Here is a 25,276-nt window from a genome sequence, read left to right on the forward strand (position 1 = left end):
TTCAATGGGGAAATAAATGGCTTTAAGACATAGTATATCTACTTACAAAGTAATGAAGGGTCTGAGGGTTTGACTTAGTGTAGGCACTAATTCAGCCAGCAATCTGCCCCCAAGTGAAGGTAAGGTAGACCTTTGCCTAAAAGCATACATGAAAATCAACAGAGTTAACCCAAGCTAATGGAAAGACCTACATGTAAGCACTAAGTTGGAAACATACAAGGAAGACTTCATGACATTGGATTTGGCCAGGGCTTAGGAAACAATGACGCCACAAGTACTGGGGGAAAATACATGGATCGAGCTTCACCTAAGCTTTAACAATTTTATAAAGAAAACATGCTATCAATGGACTTGCAAAACCAACCATACAATGAGTGAGGAGTAAAGGTATGCACCACCATGCCTGACTTGAATGTCATCTTACTCCCAGGTCATGAAATGCGTCAGAATAAAACCTGCCAAAGATTCCTTGGCAAAAAGAATTTCACTTTCTCTCTGGGGGAGCTTTAATTTTATCATTAAGGTTTCTGCACATTCTCCCACTAAAGAAGCTGCAAGAAGGCAAGTGCTGAGTTTTGACTCCAGGCATTCCACAGCCCCTGGCATCCCCAGGGGATACATTCCAAAACTTTCAATCTCTGATGCTGAGTCTTCCTAATGAAAATGTAAAAGAAGCCAGGCATGGTGGCAATATCTGTATTCCATGGGTTGAGGTAGGAGATCAGGAGGTCAAGGGCAGCTTGGGATACCCAATGAGACCCTGTTTCCAAAAAGGAAGGAAGGAAGGAAGAAAGGAAGGAAGGAAGGAAGGAAGGAAGGAAGGAAGGAAGGAAGGAAGGGGAAGGGGAAGGGGAAGGGGTGGGGAGAAGAAGAAGGAGGAGGGAGAGGGGAAGGGGAGGAGGAGGAAGAGGAGGAGGAATAGAAAGAGGAGGAGGAAGAGGAAGAGGAGGAAGAGGAGAAGGAAGAGGAGGAGGAGAAGGAGAAAGGAGGAGGAAGGGGAGGAGGAGGAGGAGGAAGAGGAGGGAGAGGAGGAGGAAAACAGGAAAGATGTAAAAAAAGGGAAATGCCGGCCTTACGGGGTGTTTGGGGAGTCAGCAGCTGCTCTGAGTAAAGTAGAAAACAGCCACCTGGCTCTAGTCTAAGTTTGTAATGGTGGGGAGGCAGATGTCCTTTTTCTAACAAAACCAAAGAACCTGGGAGTTGTGGAGTTTTGAGAGGCAAAGTGGGACAGCCTTTTGAATCTGGTTAAGTCCTACTAAATCCAAAGACTGCTAAATTGAACTGGATTTATTTTGGAAGACATTATGCATCAGATCTACATATTTCTGAGCAAGGGCCCAAAATGGAATTGGCTCATATGATTACGACAGAGACAGAGAGCAGGGGCAAAGGGCACCCACCGCTGAGTGTTTCCTGAGAGTCAAAGAGTTCAGCCATAGAGATTAGGAAACAAACTCCTCCCACGCAGGCCACTCTGGTGTTTCTAAATCCACAGTAGAGCAAACAAAGAAGAATTTTAAGGCTTAGGAGTAGATTTTGCATCCGAGAATAAGAAGACACTGGCAAATGAAAAATATTGTTAAGGAAAACAATATTTCATAAATGTTGACAATGATTTGGGCTCAGAGCTGTAAGTTTCATGTGGTTCCTCTGGCCTCTTCTTCGAAACATGCTATGAAGGACTGATCTAGAGAACACTTGACCACCTCCACTTCTCCCCCTCCGTTATTCTTCCGTTGGAAGTGGATGTTGAGTAAGTCTTCCCCAGTCTCCTCATCTACACGAATGCCGTCTAATCCAGTCAGAAGTACTGTCTTCTTGGACACAGCTGAAAACACCTAAGGAAGAAAAATCAGCTTCTGAAAGAGGTGAATTATTATGGGAACTGAAGGGACATGTTCAAGCAAGAGAATGCCCGAAGGAGACTTGAGTTTGAGAAAGATGACTCTGAGGCACTATGAAAATAAAGGGAGGGGAGCATCTCACAGGACAGAAAGAGCAGTCCACGGGCAGTCGGAGGTGTGACTGATTGGTAATACCAAGGACCCGATGAATGCTGGAGGATTTAAAAACACAGACTAGGATATGGGTTTTCAGCAGGTGGGGTGACACATGCCTGAACTCTGGAAGCTGAGGCAATAGGATGGTGAGTTTGAGACTCACCTGACTCAAAAAACTGTGAATGATGGGGAAATGGTAGAGTGGTTACAAAAAAAAAAGTGCTTACATGAAGGCCTGGATTCAGTGTTCAAGACTCCCCCCAAAATGTGTGTGTGGGGGGGGAGAGTTATGTGTTATAGTTTTCAGAAAGTGGGTAGACAAAGTAGGTAGGTAGTACAGGTTTAGAATAAAAGGAAGCTGAGTGACATTAAGCAAAATATTGTCTGAAGCCCAGTGAGTAATAGATATATGAGAAAATATTGCTAGGTAGGCCTCTGTTTATAAGATAAGGACCAATCATATCATCCGACTGACCTCAGGGGTTCTGATGGTGTGGGAGTCTCTGTTGTTTTCATACTGGGATAAAGGCTAGGGGCTTGCACACGCCAGGAAGGTACGCTACTGCTGAGCTATAGCCCAACCGACCTTTTCTACTTCCTATTTTGAGACAGGATCTTAAGGTTGCCCAGGTCATCTTTGAATTCTTTAATTTAGCCCAAGTTGGCATTGAACTTGAGATCCTCCTACCTCAGCCTCCTGAATGGCTGGGATTCCAGGAACACACCGCCAAGCCCGGCATAATTTTTAAAATAAGGCACAGCCTTGCACTAATATATTGTTCATAAATGCAAACTCGCTCTGAACCAACCAAGCAACACTGAAGTGAGGAAACTGCTTTGGTAGCCCTCAGTGACAAGATGCACATCACACACTGTCCACTCTACGGTCTGTGTGGAGTGAGATGCAGTTCTGCCCTACCAAGGTGCAGGAGGGGAGACACCCTACCTGGTACTTTTCCAAGCGTCTTTCTATAAATGGGGAAACAGTCACGTTATACCACTTCTGATTCATGTAGAGAGGATAGGTTTTCTTTTTCAAAATCTTGTCAGCAACTGAAAGTTAGCAAAAAAAAGAGGGTGTTTTTCTTTTATATCATAAACATTTTTAATCACAGTTAAAACTTCCCTCCAAAGGAATACTATCAAAATAACCAGTGAGGTGAGCAGTTCATTTCTGAGAAACTCTATAGTCCATATTGAGGACTTCACAGTAATAATTTTGAAAAATACAATACTACACAATAAGGAAGCTGGACACTCTGTCTTGAACAGGAAAATATAAAAGGGACAAATATTGCATGAATCCATTTTGGGAAGAACTTAGAACAGGAGAATTTGTAGAGACAAACTACAGGACGGGGGTGGGGGGCGGGGAATACCAGAGACTGAAAGAGGAAGTGGAAAGGAATAGTTGCTTGATGGGAAGAGTTTCTACTTTAGATGATAAAGCACTCTGGGAATGGATAAGGTGCTACCTGCACACTATTGAGAATGCTTTTGCTCAATGCCACTAAACTGTACACATGTTTTTCAATTAACTTTGTGTGCGCTTGTATGTGCATGTGTGTAGGCATGCCATGGTGGACCAGAAGTCAGAGAACAGCAGGTGGGAATTGGTTCTCTCCATCTACCCTGCGTTTTCCAGATGTTGATCACAGGTTGACAGGCCTGACAGCAGACTCACCAGCTGAGCCATCCCGAGACCCCTAAATATTACAATTAAAGTGCTTCAAGTGGTAAGGGGAGACAGGAACAGAGGAGGGAGGGGGAAGAAGGAAGGGGGGAGGAAAGAAGGGGAATGAGGAAGGGGGGAGGAAGGAGGGAAGAGCCTCACGTGAACAGGCCTGCCTCAGTCCCAACTACACTGGTTGTGACAGGTGCAGCTTTGGCATCCTGAGGAATTGGTTACAACTGGTTACAGCACCAACCTGCTTACAGTAAAGCCATAAGACACTACTTATGAAGTGACCAGAATATCTACCTTCAGAAAACTTTACACTCTTCCAGAATTACCTAAAACTGTTTACATTGGCTGGACACCACCTCTGGGAAGGACTCCTCAGAGCAGAGAATAACATGTGTTTCCAAGCTCACAGGGTGTCAAATTACATTGTGATTTATAGCTGAGTTTCTCCTGGTTGTTTCTAAATATAAGGGATGGAGCAACTAACATCAATCAGACAAATTAAACGTACAGATTGACACTTTCTCACTATGACACACCCATGGAGAATTCATAAGCATTACTCAGGTCCAAAAAATGCATAGGGGTGGGCTTGCATTTGCCCATAGAAAGATCTGGAAACATCTGCTACTAACCAGAACTACTTATATACCAGAGGTAAGGGAATCTTGAGAAGATACTACTTAATACTTCACTGTCATCGTTACAATTTCTTTTTTAAAACACATATTTCTTTTGCCCTGCTCTACCGGAGGCCATTCTAGAACCCCAGATAAGGCCCCTCCCAAAAACTCTCAACACTTATACATGGCCTGCCCAACCTCCCAACTCCAGCTGAAGCCTCCTACTCTACTTGAGGCCATGCTGGCACTCAGAACCGCAGCAGAGGCACCTTACTGAACCAGGAACTCACTGGCCACCAGAACCCCAGGCCACTCAAGCCAGAAGACCAGAGAGGAAAGAGAAACCAAGAGTGTGGTTTCCCCTTTGCCCCGACACTGGAGTGCAGGATGCTGGTGCGCAGATGAAACGCAGAGATTTCATTTACTGCGTTTACCCTGCGCCAATATACCGCACATGAGGTGGAAAAACACAGCGTAAGATGTGGGAGGCCAAAGTCGGGATTCCCTGTGTCCCAGGGGTTCAGTCGCCACTGGAAACTGCACAGAGGCGTTGGAATGTTGGGTCGTTGGGAGGTCCACGGGCCTGAAGCCCAAGGCCAGGGGCTCCCATACTCCTGGACATTCAGATATTGCTGGGTCTCAGGGAGTTGGAAACCGGGTTGAGTCCGCTGGCTGAGGAACCCCAGGCTACAGGGATGAGGAACTCAGGCTTAGTTCATCAGTAATTATCCTTAGCTTAGTAACAATTGTCTGGGAGGGGTCTTCTACAGGACATTTAGACACTGCAACTCTGTAGACAAAGGCTTGCTCCTGCTCCCCACAGCGGCCCTTGGTTTCAAACAATTTAATGATTGTTCAACATGAAAATACCTTTTGCAGGAAGGAATGTCCAGGAAGGGAAGCTTATTGGTTAAACCCTCAGAGTCTACCACCCCATTAGCACGGAGAACACTGTTCTGGGCCACATGACTGATGTGGGGAGTCATGTGTTCTGGGCCAAGAATCTAGGCAGGGAGTCACCTACTGTCTCAGGCCAGTACTTGGGTGCTGGAATCTCTGAACCCACTCAACCTTACCAAGCTTCTTAGCATAGTCTACTGCCACACAAAAAACTTCCATCCAACAAAGACAAACTCAGAAATCAACACCTAAATCTATAATTGCTTCAAACCCAGATGCCTAGAGGCTAGCATAACACGATCAACAACAGCCAGAGTAAAATGGCACCACCAGAGCCCAATCATTCCCATACAGCAAGCCTGAATATTTCAACATAACCAAGGCACAAGAAAAGGCCTTAAAACCAACTTTATGAAGATGACAGAGGCCCTTAAAGAAGAAACCCATAAATCCCTTAAAGAAATCCAGGAAATCACAAACTGAAGGAAATGGATAAATGCCTCTGAGAAAGCCAGGAAAACACAGACTATCGAAGGAAACAAATAGAGTCCTTAAAGAAAGCCAAGAAAAACAAACAAACAGATGAACAAACTGAATAAAATTTTTCAAGACCTTAAAAATGGAAATTGAAGCATTAAGAAAACACAAACTGAGGGAATCAAGGAAATGGAAAAATCTGGATGAGCAAACAGAAACTACAGTTGGAAGCATCACCAACAGAAGAATACAAGAGATGGAAGAGAGAATCTAAGGCACTGAAAAAATTGACACATCTGTCAAATTATACCCAGCAAAACTTACAACCACGTGAAGAAAACAAGATATCCCATGATAAAGTCAAATTCTAACAATACCTATCCACAAATCCAGGCCTACAGAAGACACCAGAAGGAAAATTCCAACCCATGGAGGTTAACTATACCTAAGAAAACACACAGGAAATAATCTCACACCAAGAAAACCAAAAGAAGGGAAGCATGTACACACACACACACACACACACACACACACACACACACACAAAACCATCACCACCAAAATAACAATCATTGATTATTGAGATTTCTCAATATTAATATTAATGGACTCAAGTCCCCAATAAAAAGACACATACTAACAGAATGGATACAAAACAGGATTCATTCTCCAACTGCATACAAGAAACACACCTCTATATCAAAGATAGACATTACCGCAGAGTAAAGGGTTGGGAAATGGTTTTCCATGCAAATAGTGTGGCCAATCTACTGTCTAACAAAATAGATTTCAAACAAAATTAAAAGGACATGTCATACTCATAAAAGGAAAGATTTACCAAGATGACTTTTCAGTTCTTAACATCTATATCCCAAATGCAAGGGCACCCACATTTGTAAAGAAAATGCTACTAAAGCTTAAATCACACATCAACCTTCACACATTGATAGTGAGAGACTTCAATATCCTATTCTCACTGATGGACAGGTCATCCACACAAAAACTGAACAGAAAAATTCTGGAGCTAACAGACATGATTTAAATGCACCTAACAAATATCTATAGAACATTTCACCCAAACACAAAAGAACATACCTTCCACTCAACACCTCACAGAAGCTTCTCCTAAACTGACCACATACTTAGTAAAAAAACAAATCTCAACAGATATACTAAAATTTAAATAACCCCTGCATCCTACCAGACCACTATAGATTAAAGCTGGATTTCAACAACCACAGAAACAACAGAAAATCCACAAACTCATGAAAACTGAACAATTCTCTATTGAATGATTCAATATTGGGTCATAGAATTTTAAAAAAATTAAGTGTAGAAGTAAAGAAATTGAGCCAGGGGAACTCCACAGAAGTTGGGGAAGGAAAAAAATGGTAGAATAGAATCCAAGGAGGACATTTGGAGAACACAATCCACAGGATCAACTATGAAGGGCTCAAAAGGGACAAGGAAATGGAAAGGACACACAAGCCCTGTACCGGTCTGAGCTAGATCCTCTGTATATACCTTAAGACTGTGTGACTTGATGTTCTTGTGAGACTCTCAAAAATAGGGGTGTGGGTGTCTCTGATTCCTTTGCCTGCTCTTGGGACCCTTTTTTGCTGTCTACTGGGTTGCTAAGTCCAGCTATGATAGGAGGGTTTGTGCCCAGTCGTATTGTTTCTTGTCAGGCCATGTGGTTCAGGGAATATCCCTGGGAGGCCTTTTCTTGTCCTTTTCTGTTTTGAAGGGAACCAGAGGAGGAATTGACCTGGGGAAAAGTAGAGGTAGGGGGAGAGACTGGGAGAAGGGAAGGGCAGAAGGGAAACTGTGGTCAGGATGTAATGTGTGAAAGACGAATAAAAGTCATTTAATGAAATAAAATTTTAAAAAGCCACACTAGTTCACTGGGAAAAAATGACCTAATTAGTCCATGTTTTAGTGGTGTAGCAGGATTTCTATCATTTGTAAATTCAGGAAAGGCCATAGAACTATATTAATGAGACTAGCAGAGATGTGCACCACATATCAGCCAAAATTGCACACCCACTGTGCGATTTTAGGGATGTTACTTATCTTCTGTAGACCTCTGCCTCCTGTCAGTGGCATGAATGTATCCCCTGTGTCAGAGTTATGATGAGAAGGAATTGTGATGACGGGGGCGGGGCTATATACACACATCCACTGTCCTGCCTGGCATGTGATCTCACGTACTACAATTCATGCAGTTGTATTTGTAATTGCAACATGCTCAGGAGCACTTAGGAAATTGTTTCCTGGACTGTGCTTTTATATATATATATAAGAGTAAGAAAACACCAAGATGGGCCAACAAGATGGCTCAACAGAAAAAGGTCCTTGCTGCCAAAATTGATGATCTTAGTTCAAACCTCAGGATTCCCATGGTAGAAGAAAAGAGCCAATTGGTGCCAGCTCTCCCCTGACCTCCATACTAGTGCCATGGCTGGCCCCAAGCCTCCACCCACATACACATGGACATTAAGTAAATAAATAAATCTAAGAAAATAAATGTTTTTAGAGAGCATTCAAAAACAGAAAGCTCCCCCATTTACCGGGCTAATGCATTTCAAATGTACAGCCAGGAAGAAATACTGCAATGGGCAGCGAGGTGTTTGCGTACCTCCAGCTACCACAAATGTGATGACAGCGCTTCTGGACTTCCTGTCATAGTCTACACTTTCCACTTCTCCGCCGCCATTCTTGGACTTATAGAAGCTCAGCTCCAGCTTGTCCCTTGTCTGCTCCTCAGACAGTTCATCGGGAATCCCCGTAACATTGATCTTCATTTTAGAAATGTCCACATGAACCTGGGAAAGCATTTCATAGTCACGAGTACAGGTCAGGAAAAAAAAATGCCTGTGTCCAATGGAAGGGCCAGAGCTGTAATGACGGTCTCACCTGAAATCTGACACCTGTGCTCAGTGGGACTGGGTGTGCAGAGACCTTCACCGAGGTGCCTTCCATCTGCACGACATGCGTCCCCATCGATATCACGTTCTGTGCAACTGAAAAATAATTTTAGAAGCATTTGTTCATGATAGCCTGCGAAAATGCCATGCTTTTTATTGAAGGGCAAGTTATTGTCTTTTACATTTTCTTCAACTTTGTTTTATTACATTCATTTGTGTGGGGGAGGGGGCACTTGTGTGAAGGTCAGAGGACAACTTTTGGGAGTTGGTTGTCTTCCTCCAGGATGTGGGTCCTAGGGATGCAAATCAGGTCTTCAGGCAGCAAATGCCTTTCCCTGCTGAGGCAGCTTGCTAGCCCCATTTTCTTTAGTTTTAAAGGATCAAATTTTAACATACCCCCCCACCTTGGGATTTCCAAGTTATAGTATTATCACCAAAATAGGAAAATTCAGCATTACAGTGTATAAGCAAAAATGGCAACATAGAAATTTTCAATTTCTAAATTTATCTTAAAGGATGAATATACCTTTTTTTTCCCCTTTTATAACATAAGCCTAATAATTCTGCAGATTCTTTACCCTTCTGGTCCAGCCACACATGCTTCCCTTCCACAGCACTACCAGGGAATTCCTCTAATACAGTAAATTCTCAGTCAGAATGCCCTCCCTGCTCTGTGAGCTATCAATACTTTTGTGGGCCAGCGTCACCTTGATTATCAGTTTTATCTTACTTTATTCTGCCGTGCTCATACATTGCTAGCAACAAAGAAAATGATCTTTTTAGCCTCTGTCTTTCCAAGGGGGGAAAAAAACATTACTTTGATCTTTTTCTTTTTTCCACAAACATTGAGAGCCCCGTGGTCCCCATCACAGAGGGGTCTCACATTTCTCCACAGAGACTGGAAAGGCTCTGTCATATAACTATGCTGTCTATGAACAACACCGTACTCATTTACAATGTATGGGTAGGTGTGTCTTCTTAATTGCGTGCTCTAACTTTATGTAACACTCCAGCTGTTGGTAGGAGGAGCCTCTTCTTCTAATTGGTCATGAATATAAGAGATGCTTGCTTCCTCCTCCATTATAAATGCAGTGTGCATTTATGACACCAGAGAGCACACCGCGGGCTGAGGAAGAAACAGGGTGGAGGAGAGAGAACCTCGTCGGGTGGGAATCCAAGCTCACTGGACCACAATATGAGCCTAGAGTTTAGATGTTTTGTTTTTGTCTTGCTAATGGCAACAGAATGACAACAGAAACCCTCACTGAAGTAACACTGGGATATCCTCTCGTTATCCCAAACCCCTAACATCTGGTGATCTGACTCAACGGAGTCAGTTGGGGACCTTGGTATCCCAACTTTAGTGACTATGGTTGTCAAAGCAACTCCTGTTTACTTCTGTTCCCCTGGAGCTGCTTCGGCTTGGGGACTTCGAACCACATCCAGGGAGCAAGCAGCCTCAAGGCTGCTTCTGAGGCAACTCCAAACCCCAGCAAGCCCAGGTGACTGCCATGCAGTGACTGCCATGCAGAAACCTGCTCCCTTATCATCCCTTACATCTGTCAGTAACATTCCAGTGACTGCCCATTTCCAGCAAAACTTCCCCTCAGGTATGGATTCCAGAGGGAACAAAATCAACCAATGGGTGGAGCCCTCGTTTCTGTCTTGACTTTGTATATGCTTTCTTTTTACCATTTATTTCCAGGCCAGCGTGAGGGGCCAGATGCCAGAAGACACAGGTTAAAATCACAGTTTCTAAGGATCTAGACCTGAAAGGGCCCAGAGGAGCACAAGAGCCCATGTCGGAGCTTTGCAGTACTAGAATACCAGTGGCCTGCCCTTGGGAGTGTACGGCCAGTAGGAAGCACTCAGGTTTTGAGCTACCCTCTCAGCCCTGGAGTTCAGCAACAGTGCTCTTCTCTAGACTTCTGTTCCCTTATCTGGAAAACCCCTCACACTGCAGCAGCAATGGCAGCTGACGTGGGTATATTGCTTGGTTGTGTGCATTCTGTGCACATTTCTCACTTCATAAACAAATTGCTCATGAAGTTGGGAGACCACAAAGCCTGTCATCCAAATATGAGGCTTACGGAGAGCAAAAGCATGCCTGCCTGAGAGGACAAAGCTAGCACTCAAAGCCAAAATTGTGCTCCAGAAGGGAGCCAAGCTCTCCAGGGATCCATTTTTTTTTTTAACTTGACCAACATCAGGTCCCATCCAAAGCTCTCGTTCCTAGGCTAATTACCAGTTAATCCACTTACTAAATCACTTTAACCTCAGGATCTGTTTCCTTGCCAATCAAAAATATACAAGTATTTTTGCTGTCCTGTGTTTATAGAATTGCACAAGCATGAAATGAAATGTCTCAAAGAACACCAGGAAAAGTACAATCTGCTACTTTTATACTTTTAACATCTTATTTACTCATTTTTTTTATTTGACACGGGGTCTCACTATGTAGCCCAGGCTAGCCTCAAACTCACAGAGATAGGCCTGCTCCTGCCTCCTGAGTGTTATGATTAAAGCTGTGCACCACTATGCCTGCCAAGTTCAACTTCTTTACAGTATTATTACAATCTTCTAATATGCTTATTATTATTATTGGACATATAAACTAGAAAGAGGCTGACACTAGATATCCCAATTCCTATATTTTATTTTCAGAGTCATTGCTGTTTGAATGTGTGAAAAACATGTATCCTTTAATATCATTGTACATGTAACATTGTCAGTACTCCACATTACTATATACATAATACTATATATTACATATATATAATATCATTATATATTATAGGTGATATACCCACATCTAGTCATACCTAGTGCTTGGTTTCCTTCTCTGTAAATTGAGACTATCACATCTGCCCCACAGTGCCACTCTACAAGGACAAGAAGAACGCGCAAACACCCAAATTGTAAAGTGAGAGGCAAACATCTAAGGAAGGTTTGGAAGATGCTTACAAAAGTGACACCACCATGTTTTTAAGATCAGCCATACCTTCTTCCTTCTCAAAGGTGATAAGCGCTTGTCCTCTCTGTACCTCATAAAGAATTTGCGAGCTCACTTGAAATGAACAGGAGCTATTTGAGAAATGGTCTCCATCCCCGGGTCTCTCCACGGAGGTGAATTTAAGCTTTCTTTCTGGTACATTCTCTTTAATCTAATTAAAACAGATGTGTCTGATTAAAACCAAAACAAGAAACAACTTAAGGTCTTCCAGTGACAGCACGATCTAGTCACCCAGTGATCCCTTCTCCCCTGCCGTTAGAGCTTCATGGGATATCTACCGGCTGTGGTCTTACTTAGCATCTACGGTAATTGCTTCGTCCCATGTAACTTCTCAGTACAGCAGTCACATACTGATCCTCTAATGTCACTTATAGATGAACTCATAAACATACAATCCTCTCACTTTCCCTAACAAATGTTTAGGCCAATCAATACCACACAGTGTTCAATTCCAAAGTGCCCACCATTTATGGGAATAAGTACCTTTTACATCACTGTGCCAGTAAGGCACGATCTCAGAAGCAAATTGCTAAAGGCTATGTTTAGTTTCACGGAGAAGAAGCACAGGAAATGAGATAAGCTTCAGGCCGTGCACACTGCGGGGTTTCTCATATTCGTTCAGCTCCATACACGCACGCAGTGGCGTGTACTAACTGTCACCCTTTTCCCCTCTCTCATTTCACTCCTCTCTACTGATGATGTCGTTTCTTCAACCCAGTAAGTCTCTGTCCCTTCACACCTTATGGTGACCCCTGAGTCTGAGCATGGGTGCGGGGTCATTTTTTTTCTTTTTTTTTTTTTTTTTTTTTCGGAGCTGGGGACCGAACCCAGGGCCTTGAGCTTGCTAGGCAAGCGCTCTACCACTGAGCTAAATCCCCAACCCGCGGGTGCGGGGTCATTTATCCGAGCAAGGCAATTTATCAGGGGCTACACCTGAGGGAAATGGCACCCCACCCCCACCAAAGATTAACAGTCAATATACTCTTAGGGAGGGGTGGGGCCTCGAGGGCCCTTCCCCCATTGGTGGCGAATTGCTAACTGCCCAATCTTGGGCAGATAACTACATCTCCATTAAGTTCATGATGGCCATGTCATATCGGAGGACAGCTTTTTACTGCTTATATACCCCAGCTTCTGGCCCTTCCATTTTTCCACTCTCTTCAGCAACGTACCTTGTACCTGCATTGGGTAATGGAGATGTTCCCTTTAGGGTGAAGAACCCTATTACTATGGGTAATTTAATTTTTATGGAAAAATCCAGTTAATTTCACTCTTATAAAAAGACTCCTGATATAATATATCATATCCTGATATGATATATATGATACGAAAATTGCCAAAGTTAAATTCTAACTTTCCCCAAATCTCTGAAGACCGTTTGGGTTTTTTTTAGGGGGGAGGGTGGGATTTATGTAGCCCAGGCTATCCCTGAATTCAGGATTCTCCCTACCTCAGCCTTTCCAGTGCTAAGATTGCTGATATGGTCAAGTTACCACATTTAACCTACCCATCAACTCTTTAACCATTTTCATAATTTAAACTTATGTAACCATGACATAAATACTGTCAACAAGAATTGTAACCCACAGAATAAAAGTGGGTGGTTATACTTACCTGTTTAAAATTATTGGCATCAACAAACATATAAGCATACATAAATGTACCACTGAGTTATATGTACACATATCCATCCACCATGGTTACTTTACACAGTGAAATAAAAGGTGTTATAAGAAAGAAACTGCAAGTCAATGAGTCTTTGGATGATTTTTAAAACTTACCATACCTTAAAAAAAATCAATAGGATTCTTGTTAGAGTAGGCTAACTTCCAGACCCTCTTCCAAGCCTGAAGAAAGGCAGTGTTTACCAATCATGTGGAAACACACAGTGTTCAAACCTTCTGACTCCAAGCATTTTCCAGAATTAGAAAAAGACAAAAATATATCCTACTTTGGGTCCTCTGTAAAGTGGGTCCACTAGGCTGGTAGGATTCCCAGGGCCTTTTGATTTGGCCAGAGCCAGACAAGTAACCAAATCCTAACAGTCTTGTGCCTGATCACCCATCTTATAACCTCAGAACATCCTATCTCCCAGAAACAAAGACAGTGACAGGTTCAATGTTGTAACAACATGGTTTGTCAAGAAGAAATAGGGATAAACACTTAACAGATGATTCAAGCATAGGAAAATTTAGGAGAGACTTTAAATGACAAAGCTTAATTAATATATTCCAGACTTGTTTGCTCTGAAACAAGGTCTCACTGTATAGCCCTGGCTAGCCCAGAGCATGCTATGAAGACTAGGCTAGTCTCCCACAGGGATCTCCCTGACTCAAGTTCCTGAGTGCTAGGATTAAAAGCTGTGTCCCTACGTCCATATTATAGCAAACTCTTCAAGCTGTGAAATTCATTTAAATTGCTTCGTCAACTCAGAAGAAGACAGTATGTGCAACCAGTGAGAAGACTAAATGTTTAATCCGAAAGTAATCTACAATAAGCAAGGCTCTGGATTTTTTTTTTAATTTTGTTAATTTTGTTGGGTTTTTTTGTAAGTTGTATCATGCTCTCCATAGGTAGTAAGAAAAAATATGCATCACAAGTATAGTGGGTGAGCTGGAGAGATGGCTCAGTGGTTAAGAGCACTGACTGCTCTTCCAAAGGTCCTGAGTTCAAATCCCAGAAACCACATGGTGCCTCACAACCATCTGTAATGAGATCTGATACCCTGTCTACCTATAGTGTACTTATATAATAAATATAAATAAGTCTTTTAAAAAAAAAACAAGTATAGTGCATGAAGAAATCGTATGAAGCTAATACCCAGACAATAGACAGCGGCACTGAAGTCTTCCTGGTTTCCCAAGGGTCTCATCTGCCTCCAGAGTGAGCCACTAGGTTTCTCGGCACATGCTTTATGTCAATGAGAGCATATAGAATGCCCTGCTTTGCCTTTTATGTACCCATGTCACTCCTGTCACCTTCCTTCGTGTTGTATGCAATCATTTGTTTTCATTATGGCGGAGAATTCTATACAAACGTTTGCTCTATTCTGGCATAGAATTTACTTATATAGCTACGCAGTAAGGTATTAGTTCGTTCTACTGTGGAAGAACACTTGGGTTGTTCTCCATTTGAGGCTATTACAATACAGTGAGTGGCCCAAGCCAGACATGTCGGTGCACTGCATTAAGGCCAGTACACAGGAAGCAGAGGCCAGTAGATCTCTGTGAGCTGGAGGCCAGCATGTTCTACACAATGAGTTCAAGACCAGCCAGGTCTGATCTCAACAACAAAAACAAAAAAAAAAAAAAAAAAATACTGGTGGTGAGAGTTTATAATGCTTTAAAGTTAATCCCGCATAACTAAATCACCTTCTCACGCACATGTCCCCGTTAAACGTATATAAATATGAAATAATCACCATACTTGGAATTCTCTGGCATTCGACTGCAATTCAGCTTCAAGTTTTTTGATCTCCTCGTCTAGCTTGCTGTTTTCCCTCATAATTTCATGAAGTAATCCCTAAAAAAACACCAAAGAATTGGGAAAAAATTAAACACATTTGAGCTCCTTTTTCTAAATTAATTCAAAGCCAGTCCCCTTACCCTAAGCCTAGGCAGCCTTGGGACAGTGTCAGAACAAATTTGCCCACATTAAGAGTGCATTCACTTACCACCTTGTTCTACAGCCCGATGAATCCTCTACTCCTACTGAGATACCTTAGCTCTGTTATATGAACAAAGAAACTGATCTCTTCCACAGACATGCAGGAATCTTTGTTAAGTAAACCACGGAATGAAGCCCAGACATTCTGGACTTAGCTAACTACTCCTAACTTATCTGAAGCTATATGACTAAATTGTACGCTAATCAGGGACAGATTATACTGAGGCAGGCTTCTTGTTTGGTTTGGTTTGGTTTGTCATCTGTGTTATATTTTTGTTTTGGGGGTGGTTATTTATTTTTGTTTTTTATTCGTTTGCTTGTTGGTTTCTGTTATCAGCAATGATTCCAATAGTAGCCGGTTGTTTTAGAAAACAAAACTCACAGCCTTTCGATTTTTGCCAATGAAGACACAGGAGCCAGATGCTGGGGTGAGCTAGCTCAGGGAGGCAGGGAAAGCACCCAGCTGACTTTCCTACTCTACCAGAGTCCCAGAAGATAAAAGTCCCTTCTCCTTCTCCACGCTGTCTTTTTTTTTTTTTTTTTTTTTTTTTTTTTTGGTTCTTTTTTTTTGGAGCTGGGGACCGAACCCAGGGCCTTGTGCTTCCTAGGTAAGCGCTCTACCACTGAGCTAAATCCCCAGCCCTTCTCCACGCTGTCTTAAATGGCCTTAAACTCAAAGACCAGCCTTTTTCTTTACTTATGTTCACTCCCTGTCAGCTGATTGCTTGCGCCACCTCTTGACCAAGAGTTGACTTTAATTAGCTCTTGGGTTAAAGGTGTGTGCTAAGGCTGACCTGCCCCACAACAAGATTTTTTCCAGTTCACAATCTTTGGGGATCACAATGTGTTCAAATATCCTGCAACAGGCCAAATGTGCTTTGCTAACAGCTCTGAGCACCTGGGCCTCCGTTTCCACTTGGGGCCTCAATAGATACTCACTTCACTTCCTGGTATAAACCCCATCAAAGAAGGAGGTGAGAAAACACTTAATTTTTTGTTAAGAAATAAAACAGGAACACAACTGTCAGTGTGAAGCTTTTACAATACAACGCATGTAAGGATCTTTTGAAAAGTCAAACAGCCTTACAATGCCAAAGACATAAAGTGTGCCTCACTTAAAAACGAATAGGCTGTTAAAGAATATGGGACTTTTAAAGTTGGACTAAGTATACTTTGCAACACGATATGCCCGTAAGCCTGTGGGAGCCAGGGAACGGAACGCAGTGGTTTGAATCGGAAATGTCTGTCATGGGCTCAGGTATTTGAACACTGGTCTCCAGTTGGCTACGCTATTGGAGAAAGAAGCACATCACTGAGGGTGGGCTTTGAGAACCCACGGCCTCACTCCACGTCCCCTCTGCTCTCTCTGCTTTCTGTGTGAGACTGAAGATGTGGCCTCCTGATCGACTACTCTCTGTCAAGGCTGCCTCTCAACCATGGACTCTTCTTCTGGACCTGTAAGCCAAAATAAACTGTCTCCCTTTAAAAAGAAAAAAAATGGACAGGAGCTGTCTGCAGTGTCTACTACTTTTCCTTTTACCTTGCTTTGTTCGCCTCTCATGATGTCCTTCTCTGGTGAGCACTCTTCACAAGCTTGCCTTACGTTGTTATCCATGACGCCCTAATAAAAAAGGGAGAGCTATAAAAAGTATTTGTGTAGAATACTACACAAACTCGCGAAAAGAGAAATAACAGTCTTTACCCCTTTATGGAAGAAACTTTGTCTTCTTTGCTTTGTAATTTTTCCCTATTGTCAGAGTCTTGATTGCCCTGTGATTTCCAGCCAAATGTCATCTGTAGCTTGAAGAAACTCACATCTCTAATTGTATAGGAGGGAGCTCAGTGAAGGCACTGCTAACACAGGATGTCAGCTGTGACGCCGGTGTTAGCCCAGTCTCAGTATGCTTGTAAGAGAAACAGAAAAATCTATTTTTTAAAACTAAACCTGTGGGATCTCTCTGGGGGTGGGGGGGTCCCATACCAGACATTTATACTGCAATTCATAACTGTAGCAAAAGTACAGTTATGGAGTAGCAACAAAATAATTTCATGGTTGGGGTCACCACAACATGAGGAACTGTGTCAAAGAGTTGCAGCATTAGGAAGGTAGAGAACGACTGATCTAATGAGTCATTTCAGCAATGCAGCAGGATAGAAACCATTAGCAGCTTGCCGAGCATGGTGATACACACCTTTAATCCCAGCACACAAGAATTAGGTAAGGAGGATCTCTGTGTTGGAGGCCAGCCCACTCTGTATGGTGGGTTCTAAGTAAGCCAGGGCTACACAGTTTAAGACCCTACCTTAAATACTTTTAAATGTCAGCTTTTCTGTACACCAATAACAAACTGGCTAAGAAGAAAGATAAAGGGAGGGGGGAGGGAACTTCTTCCACAAATGATGCTTGGAAACCTGAATGACCTCGTGAGTGAAATCAAGTTCTTTCGTCTTGCCCCACACAGTGATCGATCCAAAACAGATCAAAGGCCTTAGTGTAAGGTTTGAGACAGCTAAAGGAAACCATGCCAATGCTTTATGATGCAATGCTGGTGTCAGGAAGATAGGGAGTTCAAGGCTAGCCTAAGCTGTATACATACCAAATTTAAGGCTGTACAAAATTGTATCTCAAGAGAAAAACTTTAATGGAAAACAAGGTGAGGGGTCCCTATAAAGGATTCTAATAGCACAAGAAATATTCCCAAGAATTAACAGATAGAATTGCATTTGTGTGAAATTAAAAAGCTTCTGCACAACAAAGTAAACAATCACAGCATGAAGAGGCAGCCTAACAAACAGAAATGAGCTTTGAAAACCTAGTCTTAGTCTCAGGAGAATAATGCCTAGAATACACAAAAAAACCTGCAGAAATTAAATTCTAAAACCCCAAATCCTCCAGCCAATCAATGGGCTAGTGAATAGGACATGCTGCTTCCAAAAGAAGAAATACAAGTAGCCAAAAAAACTTATTGAAAAGGTGTCTAACATCCTTAAGGGCAGAAAAAAAGGCTAGAGGCTAATTTTAAGTGTTCTGAATTGCTTCTCACCCCAGTCACCATGGCTACCATCAAGGACACTGACAATGACTTGGAGAAAGAGAACCTGTGGGTGGGATTGGAAACTTGTGCAGTCACTTTGTAAATCCTGCTGTGAGTGACAGTCTTCCCAGCCAAGCAACTCCAGCCTTGGGCTTTCAGCTGTGCCACTAACAAAAGCCTGTCCCAGCCAAACTTTCCAGCTTCCTTCAGCCCTGGGGCCATGGGGGCTGTCACAAAACCTCACCTGAGTGTCCAGCCACTCCCTACCACCTGTTGTAGGTACCTCTGCCTTAATTGCTGTAGCCTCCGGGAGATGGTAGAATAAATGGGAGGAGTTAGCTCCTTTGAGACGGTAGGGAAGCCCTCAACTCTGCTGGTTTAAGGCTTTCCGGGTGTGGCCTGCTGGGGAAGACACAGCCTCTCACCTATGCTCTGTAAGGAATATTGGTTCTCCAGTGTGAACTCAAGCAGAATGATGCTAGATTTGTGGCTGAGACCTTCGGAAAAATGGCAATTGTTTTTGTCTCTCTTGGGAAGGAATTTTAGCAACAAATTAGTCTGGATGTCCCTCAAAAAATGAATAAATAAATACTTTCATATGATCCAGAAATGCCTCTCCCGGGTACTTACATACACACCCAAAAGATCTGAGACAGCATACCACAGAGAAACCTGAATACCCATATTCTGCCACACAATTACAGTAGTCAAGGTATGGGTCCAAACAACCATCAAAAATGAATGGATAAAGAAAATGTAGTATCGATACAACTGAATCAAGCTGTAAATCCAAATAAAATTATGGAATTTATAGGAAAATGGATAGAACAGTATATTAAATAAAATAAACCAAAAAGACAAATACTACACGTGTCCTCTCATGTGCAGGATCGGTGTCTGTGTGTGAGTGTGTGAGTGTGTGTGTGTGGGGTCAATGTGTGTGTGCATGGGGGTGGGGGTGTGAGTGTGTGTGTGTGGTGTGTGTGTGTGTGGTTTGTGTGTGTGAGGGAGAGTGTGTGTGTAAGTGTGGGAGGAGATCGGTGTGTGTGTGAGTATGTGTGTGTGAGTGTGTATGTGCGAGGTCAATGTGTGCATGGGGGTGGAGGTGTAAGTGTGTGTGTGTGGGTGTGGTGGGTGTGTGTGTGAGAGAGAGAGTGTGTGTGTGTGTGAGTGGGAGGAGATCGGTGTGTGTGTGTGTGTGAGTGTGTGTGTGTATGTGTGTGTGTGAGTGTGTGTGAGAATGTGTGTGTGTGTGTGTGTGTGTGTGTGAAGACTATAAATGACCTAATGGGAAAAGGGCAGGGAAGGGAGTAATGGAACACATATGATGTGAAAGGCAAAGGCTGGGGGGAAGGGAACATCACAGGTGGGAGGGGTGTGGGTGAGAGCAGAGTGGGAGGGGGATAAGAGGAAACTATAATGACATGTATGTATGAAAATGCCATCGTGGAAAATCATTACTTTATATGTTAACTTTACATTTTTAATACAAGTCAAACGAAAGAAAATATTTGTGTGTGTGTGTGTGTGTGTGTGTGTGTGTGTGTGTGTGTGTGTGTGTGTGTGTGTGTGTAAGAGAGACAGAGGGACAGGACCTAAGTTCATTTCCCAGCATCTACTTAGCGAGGGCAGCATCCCACACCCTCTTCTGACCTCCAAGGGCACCACCAGGCAGGAATATGGTGCACAGACACACACGTGCAGGCAAAACGCCTACACACATGAGATTTAAAAAAAGAAAGAAAGAGAGAGAGAGAGAGAGAGAGAGAGAGAGAGAGAGAACCAGACAAGGCACAGTGAGAAAGGAGGAAGTGGCCTAAAGGGAGGGCAGCTGAGGGTTTAAGAAGAGGGCAATGGAGTATGTGTACACATGTTATGTTATATATACATATGTGTGTGTTTATGTGTATACACTGTTATATATTTTACATACATGCCGAGGCCCAGCCTCAGTGTGAGGAGGGTGGAATGGAAGCAGCGCTAACTCACTAGGGACTCGGAGTCCGCAGTGGATGCTGCTGTCAGTTCAAGTGCTCTCTCTTTGCCTGAGGGGTCTCATCATCCTTCCTTCGTCTCCTTTCTTCCTTCTCATGCTTTAGCCTTCTCTCCTCTTGTGCTTTAGCCTCTCTCTTCTCCATTTTTTACTTTCTTCTCCTCACTCTTTTCCTTCTCTCTTCTCGTTCTCCAGCCTTCTCTTTTCTCATGCTTTTTCCTTCTCCTGGTCATGGAGCCTGAACCCAGTCTTTTATTTACTAAAGCCACATCATCAAGGCTTTGGGCGTTGTTAATAATTATTCTAGAAATCCTTACATTTACATTATGAGTCCTGGGTCATTAATTCCAATCCCTGCTTCCTTAAAACAGAAACTAAACACAAAGCAAAAGCATATTTCCTCCGAGGTTTTACACAGCCTATTCTTCACGGGTAACTGGGCCCAGTTCTTGCAGTTTCCTAGTAGAACAGACAGCAGTCTGTAGAAACTACTTCATGTAAGAACAGAAAGGTAGCAGACTAGGGCTAAAATTATTTCTTGCAAAGTTTCAAAACGTATGCAAGCAAAGCAGTTAGAGATATTCTCTAATATCTCTCCAGGCACTGCCATCTCCAATCCTTCGAGCAGTCAAGAGAATGAAGTACTGTTCTTACACGTCATCTTTTAATTCTCTAGTCTTTGTTTCCTCGTCCTGGCGAGTTCATAGCCTCAGATACTCTCCTTCTAATACCATTTGTTTCTAGGCCATACACGAGCCTTTCCCCTATAAGATGAACCCATCTACCATTTGCTTGTCTTTTATAGATTCCTTCTTTTTCTAGCCATGCCTTATCTTCTTGAAACCACTTTAACACTATCCGTGATGTCCCCAAGTTCACCCTGGCCAATTAATGCAGCAGTCATTGGACTTCAGGACCTGGGTATCTCCTCATGATTCCAGATTCGAGGCCAAGTCTGGCAATTAACTATTTATACAAAGGCCCGTGTAGGCTTTGTAACTATGTTGTCTAGAACCTTCCCCATGGCCCTAATGGCCAAGCAGAAGGCCTGTTCCTCATCCTCCAGAGCCTCATGACCATTTCCATTCCTCATTCCTGAGAACCGCATCTGTTTCATTTACACACACACACACACACACTCGCACACACACACATGCACACACACATACACACACTCACACGAACACACACATACATATAATACACAGATATAAATGTGCATATATGTATATATGTGTATATATTGTGAAAGTAGAAGGGAGAGAGGAGGAATCAGCAAGAGGGGCATGGGAGGCCAGCCAAAGCAGCGAAAGAGCAAATATGAAAAAAGTGCAGTAACACAACACGTGAAAATGTCATAGAGCAAACCGTTTCTTTGTAAGGGAACTGAAAATTAATGCAAAGTAAATTTTAAACAAGAGTAATTTCACAGTGGAGAAACCTAGCGCAAGCGACCAAAATGAGATAATCAAAATAAATAATAGGCTAAATCAAAATCCTGTGGCCCGATAGGCTGGAACAGGCTGATAAGACCCCACGACCAAATACGCACAGTCTGAAGGAACGCAGGAAGAGGCAGCGGACAGAGTCAGAGCCAGACACTGTTTATGCTACGGTTTGTCTGTTTTGACTTTTTATTTAAGTGAATTTTTTTTTCAAGAAAAATGGGGAAATTTCCAGATTAAAGGAAACTACAGAAACACAATTGTACGCAATCTATGATGCTCATACTGGGACAAATGGTAAAATGATTGGAAGTTAGCGAATATCACAAATTAATTTCTCGATTTCTCACACTGTCCTCTGGTCAGACAGGAACACCCACCCAACACCTTTTAGTAAGAAATATCCACTCAAGTTTTTCAGGGTGACAGCTCATTAGCTTGAAATTGTTCTCTCGAAGAGTCCAGAAAGATCATTTTACATTACACGCAACGTTGCTATAAATTGAAGATAATTATAAACACATTCTTTAAAATTACACATGCATCCAGAATCTAACAGTCTAACCACAACTTATCCCTCAGCCTTAATTAATCAGATCCTTAAAACTCACAAAGATCTTTTCAAGGGTCCTTCGCTGTTTCAACCTCCACCAGATGAAATTCTTTGGTTCTTCGAGGGTCATAGCAAACCTCCATAAGGTTCCTGAAGCCTTTTCTGACCTCCCCAGAAGACATTAGTTCTTCTTTATTGCTTACAAGGCACTTTAATTATATGTGTCACTTTAAGTAAGCAACGAATACCTACAGACTGGGACTACAGGCAGGCACTCCTGCTTGCATTCAGGGCAGGAACCTATGCAACCAAGAACTATACTATACTGTGCATACTATACTGTGTATTTTATATTGGATATTTTTCTGCCCAGTAAAATATATATTCATATTCATATATATTCATGTCCATATAGACATGAACTCCTCTTATTACATTTCTTTTTTTTCCTTTTTTTCGGAGCTGGGGACAGAACCCAGGGCCTTGCGCTTGCTAAGCAAGTGCTCTACCATTGAGCTAAATCCCCAACCCCTCTTATTACATTTCTTAAGAGAGAAATTACAATTGTTTTTAAATATTAAAACACCAACACTCTTTTTTTAAACATTTTTTTTAGATTTTTTTTTTTTAAGATTTATTTATTTCATGTATGTGAGTACCCTGTCGCTGTCTTCAGACACACCAGAAGAGGGCATCAGATCCTATTACAGATGGTTGTGAGTCACCATGTGGTTACTGGGAACTGAACTCAGGAGAGCAGTCTCTGCTCTTAACTGCTGGGCCATCTCTCCAGCCCAAAGCACCAATATTTTTAAAAGCTCTTGATGTAAGTGGTCTATTGCATAACACCCCCAGAATATCTTCATCGCATTTCTCATCTGAATATTTTTCCCTTTCACACTGTGAGGAATGTATGGTAATTCTTCCCTTTCAAGCAATCTTATACTAAGCAGAAAAATGACCCCTTCAAAGACATCCATGTTCTAGTCCCAAGAACTTGGGAAAAACGTTACACTGCAGAGAAGATTTAAGGCTGCAAACTGAATTCAGGAGGCTGATTGTAAAATACGGAGGTAGGAGCTGAAGAGATGGCTCCAGGGTAAAGAGCTTGCTGGGTAAGCACTGGTACTTCCCATCCTGGGCAAGGTGCAGTGCATTCTGAGACTTGCTGTCAGACAGTGTAGCCAAGACTACAGGTCCACTGAGAGACCCTGACTCAGAAATTAAAGTGGAGCAAAAGAGAAGACAATATCCAGAGTTCTATCTCTGGCCTCCACAGGTGCATTCAGGTATGTACACACACACACACACACACACAATATAGAGATTATGCTGCATTGTATGTGAAAACTTCACCTAACCAGAAACTCCTCTAGATTAAAGGAGGGGATAACATCAGCATTAGACTGAGATAGGAGGCAAAAACACGATCAGAGAAGCAATGCTGATCCTGACTTTGGAAATGGGAGACGGAATGCCAAGCCAAGCAAAGAAGGCTGATCCAGAAAGTGGAAGGAGTTCGTCCCAAGAGCTCCCAGGACAGAAGACAGCTCTGCTAGCCCCTTTACTTTCCCAGGGAGACGCACAGACCCTGACAACTGACAGACACACAGACAAACACAGGCACACATCTCGTTTTAAAGTGGTACTAAAAGTAAATAGTTTTAAATTAAAAAGTGTGTCCATGCAGGCGCATGTGTGTATAAGCCACCAAGGCCATGTAATTAATTATGGCAGTAAACTTAAAAAAATAAACTATTATCTCATTTTCCTAAGTATACTTATATCATGGTGATGCAATACACCGAGTTCCTGGCAACATAAAGAAAGGAAGAAAATACAATGTATCCATGCTGTATACACCTGAAACATGTCCAAAGATGGGGTGATGCAATACACCGAGTTCCCGGCAGCATAAAGAAAGGAAGAAAATATAATGTATCCATGCTGTATACACCTGAAACATGTCAAAAGATGGATACAATTTTAACAATTAAAAGATCCTAATTGTATTTCTTTTATAATCAGGGGACAGTTGATTGAGTACAATAAAGTAACTGGTCTATCTGGGTGGTGGCACAGCTCTGTAACAAGAGGATCAAGAGTTCAAAGCCAGCACAGTGTAAATAGAAAGCAGTTGCCTCGACTGTTTTCGTTGCTGTGCAGAAGTTTGGTTTATAGGCAGGGAAGAAAGCTGAAAAAGCAGGAAGTGAACATATTGATTCAGAGTTAAGTTCTCTGTGAGACAGGGCCAGGGAGACCGGAACACAATAAGGGACTGGTGAATGTCCAGCAACTTTATGTGACGATTAAAGGAGAGGTGATTTCATTCTCTGGCCCAGTGAAACCTGCTGATTCCCCTCTCTCCTGGCTGGACCGGACACAGGAAAAGTTTCCTTCAGAGGCACACAAGTTAGCTTGGATGCCTCTGGAACAGGAGTCCTCTTAGTCCAAACCAGTGGCCTCCTAGAAATTTATTAAGTATTTTCCCTTCAACATCTCCTCCCAAAACAAAACAAAAAATCTTACATATTCTGAAAAAGTGAGGCGTGACTACAGAACTCAGCACCTAACAAGGAAAAATGAATAATAGTCTTCCCGGGAAAGCCATTTTACTAAGAACATGCTGGAGCCAGTCCCAGTGACTATAACTTTCCTTTTCCCAGGAAGGGAAGCAACCCAAGGCTGAGAGCCCGGAGCAGGTGAGTCCCCAGACAGAGCACTGGGGACCCTGAGGCCCACAATGCTGGGCTGGAAGCCGCAGTCCTCCGCCCTCTGAGCGCGCGGGGTGGAGCATCCCTGAGCGAGGGCGGTGGGACAGCAGGGACGCAGAGGACCATCCGGTGGGACAAGCACTCACCCTCTCTGCCGCGCAGCGCTCGGAAGCCGGCAGCGCCCGTAGAACCGAACCCCACCTCGGAAACACAAACCTGGCCTCTGCAATGAGCAGGCTCAGTCAC

At 42.8% G+C, this 25,276-nt stretch overlaps 1 protein-coding gene across 5 annotated transcripts; it reads right to left on the reverse strand.

Annotated features, from left to right (window-relative positions):
* Positions 1 to 25,276, reverse strand: Nmi (N-myc (and STAT) interactor). 5 transcript variants are annotated; one of them, XM_087651555.1, is made up of 9 exons: positions 25,177 to 25,276; positions 16,993 to 17,194; positions 16,831 to 16,911; positions 15,051 to 15,146; positions 11,613 to 11,775; positions 8,601 to 8,707; positions 8,323 to 8,509; positions 2,947 to 3,053; positions 1,273 to 1,838 (listed from the first exon to the last, which is right to left on the reverse strand). In XM_087651555.1, exons 3-9 carry the CDS (start codon positions 16,903 to 16,905, stop codon positions 1,638 to 1,640), a joined length of 936 nt encoding a protein of 311 aa, XP_087507681.1. In that variant the 5' UTR covers positions 16,906 to 16,911; positions 16,993 to 17,194; positions 25,177 to 25,276; the 3' UTR covers positions 1,273 to 1,637.

Source organism: Rattus norvegicus, chromosome 3, assembly GCF_021556685.1.
Source record: "Rattus norvegicus strain SHRSP/BbbUtx chromosome 3, alternate assembly SHRSP_T2T, whole genome shotgun sequence".
Lineage (NCBI taxonomy): Eukaryota > Metazoa > Chordata > Mammalia > Rodentia > Muridae > Rattus > Rattus norvegicus.

Excerpts from the sequence above, each read along its gene's own strand:
- Nmi (XM_087651555.1), bottom strand. The coding sequence starts at position 16,905 with ATGGATAACAACGTAAGGCAAGCTTGTGAAGAGTGCTCACCAGAGAAG. Across the intron at positions 11,776-15,050 it reads CGAATGCCAGAGAATTCCAA|ATTAAAGAGAATGTACCAGA; the intron begins GTATGGTGATTA and ends TGTTTTAATTAG. Across the intron at positions 8,510-8,600 it reads GCACAGGTGTCAGATTTCAG|GTTCATGTGGACATTTCTAA; the intron begins GTGAGACCGTCA and ends ATGCTTTCCCAG.